At 39.7% G+C, this 6,300-nt stretch overlaps 1 protein-coding gene across 1 annotated transcript in view; it reads left to right on the top strand.

The window, feature by feature from the left end:
* NR0B1 (nuclear receptor subfamily 0 group B member 1) overlaps positions 1 to 4,631 on the top strand; it is a gene marked incomplete at its 5' end in the record, with an annotated part of 9,293 nt that extends 4,662 nt beyond the window's left edge. Inside the window, one exon of the mRNA XM_027775722.1 lies at positions 3,991 to 4,631. Within this exon, the coding sequence (XP_027631523.1) occupies positions 3,991 to 4,235 (245 nt within the window). The remainder of the gene's footprint in view (positions 1 to 3,990) is intronic.
* Positions 4,632 to 6,300: the final 1,669 nt, after the last annotated feature.

Genomic DNA, 6,300 nt, shown 5'->3' with positions numbered 1-6,300 from the left:
CGCATGGTGGTGGTGAGGGGCTGCTGCTGGAAACTCAACTGAAAGGAGAAGTTGGGGGTTGTTCTTCGAGGTTCGTACTTAGCTCTTTCCAAATTATTGTGACTACAGGGAAGTTTGTGCCTTCCTGGGAGAAAGCTATTCCTTCTTTCCTGATTTTCTTTTAAAGAAGTATTCATTTTAATTAATTAATTAATTATTATTAGCACTATTTTAATTTCCTATAGGGTACATGCTTTCACCAGAGAGACAGAGAGAGAGAGGGAAAGCAATAGAGAGCAAGCTGCCAGTCCTGGGACTCAAACTGTGGCCAGCCATGTGGGGAGTCCAGTGCCTTAAACCACCACACCACCTGCAGACCCCCGTAGTTTTCTTTTAAATCCAGTAACATAGCTTAAAAAGAGGTTTTTCTCACTGCAAATTATGCAGCATTTTTTTCTGACAACCGTTCTGAAATTTACTAAAACCTTTTTTGGAGGAAATTTATTAAGGCTGTCAAGAAAGGAAAAGTTAGGTAAGGACTCTTATAGAGTCTCATAAAGTGTCCCTTGGAGACACTGTCAGATAAGACACTGGACTAAGTGTTTCATGGGTCTGCCTCTGAGTGGTTATTTGTATGGTCCTAAACTAGATTATGCCATACTCCAACTCTCCGTGAATTTTAGATTGGCAAAGGGGCAGGAAAAAGACACAGTAGGGACTGGGAGTAGGAGTGTTGTATTTCAGAACTTGGAGAGACCTGATCAGCACCCTCTGCTCTGTGTCTTTCCCCTAACCCAATTTACAGAGTGTGTCACAGAGTCCCAAGTGACTTTACTCCAAAATAAAGGCTGATGTGTTGTGGCACTTAGGTGTCCTGTCTTCTGAATCCAGTGGGTGTTATGACACCATACTTTCCAGTTATCTTTGAGTGCTGGACACATTGTCCCACCACGCTCACCCAGATCGTGGGAGACCAGCCTGGCACCTCTTCTCAGGCATGTCCTCTTACTACAGCATCTTCAACCAGCATCCTTCCAAAAAGGTCCCAAGTAGGAGAGAAGTTTGCAGCAAGTTGAGTTGGGATAGTTTTGCTGTTCCTTCTCCCTCGTTCTATGAGTCTTGAGTTGTGTTCCTGCTCCCTGCTTAGCATTTTTTTTAGGGGAGCACAGAGCAGTATTTGGTGGGATAATAATTCATTCAGACCTCACATGTCAGGGCCTGGATGCCTCAGTTCATCCCAGTAACTACTGTCACTCTCATGTTTAGACCATTGTTTTACAAGCTTGCCTGTACAAAAGAAGCACGTGTGTGTGTGTGTGTGTGTGTGTGTGTGTGTGTGTGGTGATGGTTTGTTAAAAGTTTTTCTGGACTCCTCCCCTGGAGATCCTAATTCAATAGCTCTGGTCTGGGGATCTGCAGATCTGCATTCATAAGAAGTGACCCAGGTGATTCTTAAGATCATGTGGAAAACGGTTTTGTCACTCCTTCAGCCAACGTTACTAGTTATTTACTATGTGCTTGTTCTGTCAGGATACTAAGATGGGACAGAGATTCAGCTTCTTGAAGTTTAAATTCCAATAGTTTCCCTCTGTTTCTTGATCCTGTTTTGTATACTTTGTACTTTTGTCCCCCACACACACATGCACTCCATTATTTTTGCCCTGCTTTTTTGTATCCTCTTTCAATGTGAGTGTATATATATATACACACATATATATATATGTATATGGAGGGGTGGAGAGGGAAGGAAAGAGAGAGAGAGATAAAAGGAAAGAGAGAGAGAGAGAGAGAGAGAGAGAGGGAGAGAGAGATTTAAACATAAAAATAAGGAGATAGATAAAACCATGCTGTACATCTGCCTTTTCTCTTTTCTGACTTGACTTTGAAGGAAAGTCTCTTTTTTAGGAGGGAGGAAGTCATTTTTGGAAGCAGAGGGCATGAAGAGTTGTGATGTTGAAAGGAGAGAAAAGAAATGTGTCCACAGGATGAAGTTTTCCCAAGCCATGATTCTAGACCTGGAGGAACTTTAGATTTCTGGTAGTTTTATGCCAGTTTCTTCTTTCATGAGTGGAATTCAAATACAATAAAATTGGTTCTCAAATCTGAATATTGAACTATAGGGAATAAAGGATGTTAATGTGTAGACTGGGAAAAACAGAATTGGAATATGTTTTAGAAGTGTTGCTTTATTTTATTCTCTATTCATCAAATTTAATAAATGCTTACAGTAGGAGTGTGTCTTACCTATTGCTATTATAATTTTTGTAAGGTTTTTGCTATAGGGTGCCTACATGCATCAGAGAGAGATAGAGACAGAGATAGTGAGAGGAAAAGTGAGAAATCACACCCTGGGGGGGACTGGCCATGCTGCAATCCCTACTCCTCCATTCTCCTCCTGGCATTTTAGGTATACACACATGTGCCTGTCTTGAGTTTCAAGCCACTAGATCTGGGACTTGGACCACAATCAGCCACGTGGGAGTCTAGCACCCTAACCACCACACCACCTGCTGGTCCCTCCATTATAATTTTTTAAAGAATACTGACTTGTTCTGCTACCCTGTGATGATTAACAGAATGGTTTTTAAATATTCTTGTTTAATTTTGTACATAAAAAGAAAAAAATGATTACTAATTACTTGAATACATGTTAAAGAATTGGCAGGAATAGTACTATTATGGAGGACCAAAGGACTTTACAAAGTAGCCTTCCTTTCCCACTTTTTTTTTTATAAAATTTGTATACACTTAATCTTACCTGCATTGTATGTCATTCATTTTTAAGGTGTCACACACACTGTACTTCAAGAACATCACATCATGCATTTTCTAGGAGAAAAGTTATTTTCGAACCAACCATGTTGCAATCCAAGATGTCACTAAGTTTATTTTTTTATGGACCTGTGACTTCTGGAACGTACTCTATTTCTTCTTTGTTTCAATTGCTGGTCAACTCCAAACCAATTTTATGATTCAACCTTACCAAAAGTTTTCCAGAACTTCATTTTCTTTAGTGCCCTTGGTGGAGTCAATTAATGCTCATTAGAATCACTCTTCTCTCTCTCCTTCCTTTTTTTTTTTTTTTTTTTTGACCTTTCCCAATACAGAAATTATGGAACAATGAGCTATATGGTCAGTGTTAGCTTTCAGATCATCATGGGTCTGTCTTTAGGCCAATACCAGCCTGCAGGCAAATAATTAAAATGAAACTCTTGAGTCACAGTTTGTGGAGGGGAAGTTTACCTCTACTGGCTGGACAATCAGTTTAATGGAAGGAAATTCAAGGAAGAATGATAAAATGTTTGTCACTTGGAAAAATGTCTTGTTGGGTCAGCTGATGCTGTGGTGGTTAAGGTGGCTGGATCCTGGATAGCTCACTGTCTGGTTCAAGTTCCAGACCTGGAACCTCCAAAAAAACACTGGGTTCATGTGTGTGCATGCCCAAAATCCTGAGAGGAGAGGAGAGAAGGGATTGTGGTGTGGCCATCTCATCTAAGGGGTGCTTTATCACTCTCCTTCCCACCCCCATCTCTCTCTCATAAGTGTACTTACATTCTAGCAAAACATCAAAAAAAAAAATAGAGAAGAAAGAAAATGTCATGTCATTATATGATGGTCTCTTTCTCATAGGTAAAAGGTAAAGTGCTCACCCTCACCTCTTGAAATTTCTTCATTTGTGCATAGACCATGACCTACAACAAAGGTTAAACTATATTCTGCTGTCGTATTAATTTGTGTGTTTATTGGCTCATGGCCAGCATTTTTTAAATGTGTACATAGAAGCATGCTAAGTTAAAATAATTATATGATGTTTCATTCTTGAAAGTGTTGCTTCTGAAAACTTAGAACTACTTTGGCATTTTAGCCTGGTTCTAGAATAGCCTTTTAAACAGGAAGCTTGGCCTGTTATTTAACTGAGAAGACCTAATATATATGGATATATTGAAAATTAAAAAGCTAGGAAAGGACTCTGTGGTGAGCTGTTTATAACAGAGATTTTTCTCCCTCCAGACCTGCCAGGCCTGCAGTGCATCAAGTACATTCAGGGACTTCAGTGGGGAACTCAGCAGATCCTCAATGAACACATCAGGATGACGCGCAGAGGGTACCAGGCCAGATTCGCTGAACTGAATAGTGCCCTTTTCCTGCTAAGATTCATCAATGCCAATGTCATTGTTGAACTCTTCTTCAGGCCCATCATTGGCACAGTCAGCATGGATGATATGATGCTGGAAATGCTCTGTGCAAAGTTGTGAAGACCCGTGGGCCACAGAAGTACACTGAACCAGGAAGGAAGGATAAAGAGTCATGGGCAGAAGAGTGTCAAATATTGTAAAATAAACTTTCTTATTGTTTTTACCTGCATAGTATTTTTGTAGTCAATGAAAGAAATACTTTAGTTATAACTTAACAATCATCTGTTCCATCCTGTTTCATTGTGAGAGGATAACATACCTCTGTGCATCTTTAAGGGAAGAACAGGATGCTATATACAGGGTCTTCAAAAAGTTCATGAAAAATGTGTATTAGGAAACATGATGTGTGGATTCCAATGTTTTATATCAAAATAAACTGGTATTTCGACTCAATTTTTCCATGAACATTTTTGAAGTTCTCTCATACCAATAAGCTATTTTCATAAATTTGGCAACTCTCTGCATTGAACCTACTCAAATTAAATTTGTATTATTAAATTAGACTAAATTGTAAGGTGTTATTCATTGAAAAACATTTTATCAAGGTTTATGTAAAGCTTCCATAATTACTGAAACTTAGCAAAAAGTACTTAAACCGAAAGTACTTTGGTAAGGAACACGTCGCCATCTCCTGTGATAACACACTGGTGTTGGGAGGTAACACCTACCCCCAGCTCCATTCCCACACCCATCACCTCCACAAAAGACTGTCTTTTTCCCTGACTGGAACCAAGAGTCCAGCTGTGATCATTAACCCACCTAAAAGGGAAATCAGAGGTTTCCAGAGCTTTATTTGGAGAATTTCCTATACATAGTTATGAATTCGAAATAATTTTCCAAGAAAAAAATTCTATTGGGAGTGGTTATAGATCCAGAAAGCTCAACATGGTTATATACCCCTGATTATATACCTTATATTTTTTGTCTTTTAGAGGTTTTCTTTCACCTTAGGGCACATGTGCTCGCTGGGGAGAAAGAGAGAGAGAGAGAGACAGAGACACTGAGAGGGAAAGTAGTAAAATCTCTTCTCCTCCACTCTCCTCCCATGACCTTGGACACACACACATATGTGCTTGGCATGATTTTCAAGACACTGGGTCCAGGACTTAAACTAAGGCCAGCTATGTTGGAGTCCAACGATGTAACCGCTACACCATCTGTTGGCCCCTATATCTCATATTTTAGATACATTATCTCTATAACTGTCACATTGAACAAGCAGGGCATGAAATCATGAAGTAATTTAAATGTTGGCTCCTACTGGCCCTTTAAATATAATCCATAGGACTAGTTCTTCCTTTTTTCTGGATGAAATTTAGGGCATTGCATGTTCATTCACTTATGGGTAATAAATTGCCTGTTAGTAATTAGTATATCTAGTCCAAGGTACTATCCCATTGCAGGGAGTCTTAAACATTTTCAAAAATTTGCTAGAGGGTACATGCGCTCAACGGACAGAGAGAGCGAGAGAGAAAGAGATAGAAAGTGAGAAAGCACCTCTCCCCCTCAATGGAGGATGGTCATACTACAATCCCTTCTCCTCCATCTCACCACCTGCAGTTTTGGGCATGCACACATTTGCACCTAGCATGTTTTTCCAAGTCCCTGGGACTGGGATTTGAACCATATAGTTGGCCATGTGGGATCCAACTGCCCAACCACTATGTCACTGACTGGTCCCAGTCTTAAATTTTGTTTTACACAGACTCCTTTGGCAGTCTGGGGATGATAGAGACATCTGAGAATTAGGCTCTTAGAGTTATGCAACAGATAAAATATGTGAGATTAGGGGCCAGACAGTGGTGCAGTGTAATGCAACTGGACCCACATGGAAAGGCCCTGGGTTCATGTCCCAGGACCTTCCTGACCATATCAGGCATGCACATGTCCATGATCCAGGCGGGCTGAGACTTGCGCAGATCTTGAAGTGCTGGGAGTGCTTGTCTTACCTCCTTATTTTTCTGTCTCTCTCTCTCTCATAGAAGAAATCAACTAAAAAACATTCATGATTACACAGAAAATGAATTATGTCAAAACACAATATTAAAAGTTTCAAGAATTTAAATATTTTATTTATTTTTATTTACATTCTTTTAATATATTAAATCACATTATTTAGCTTACA

This window comes from Tupaia chinensis, unplaced genomic scaffold, assembly GCF_000334495.1.
Source record: "Tupaia chinensis unplaced genomic scaffold, TupChi_1.0 Scaffold000600_1, whole genome shotgun sequence".
Lineage (NCBI taxonomy): Eukaryota > Metazoa > Chordata > Mammalia > Scandentia > Tupaiidae > Tupaia > Tupaia belangeri.
Note: the sequence above shows the minus strand (reverse complement) of the source record. Positions and strands in the feature narration are given on the sequence as shown.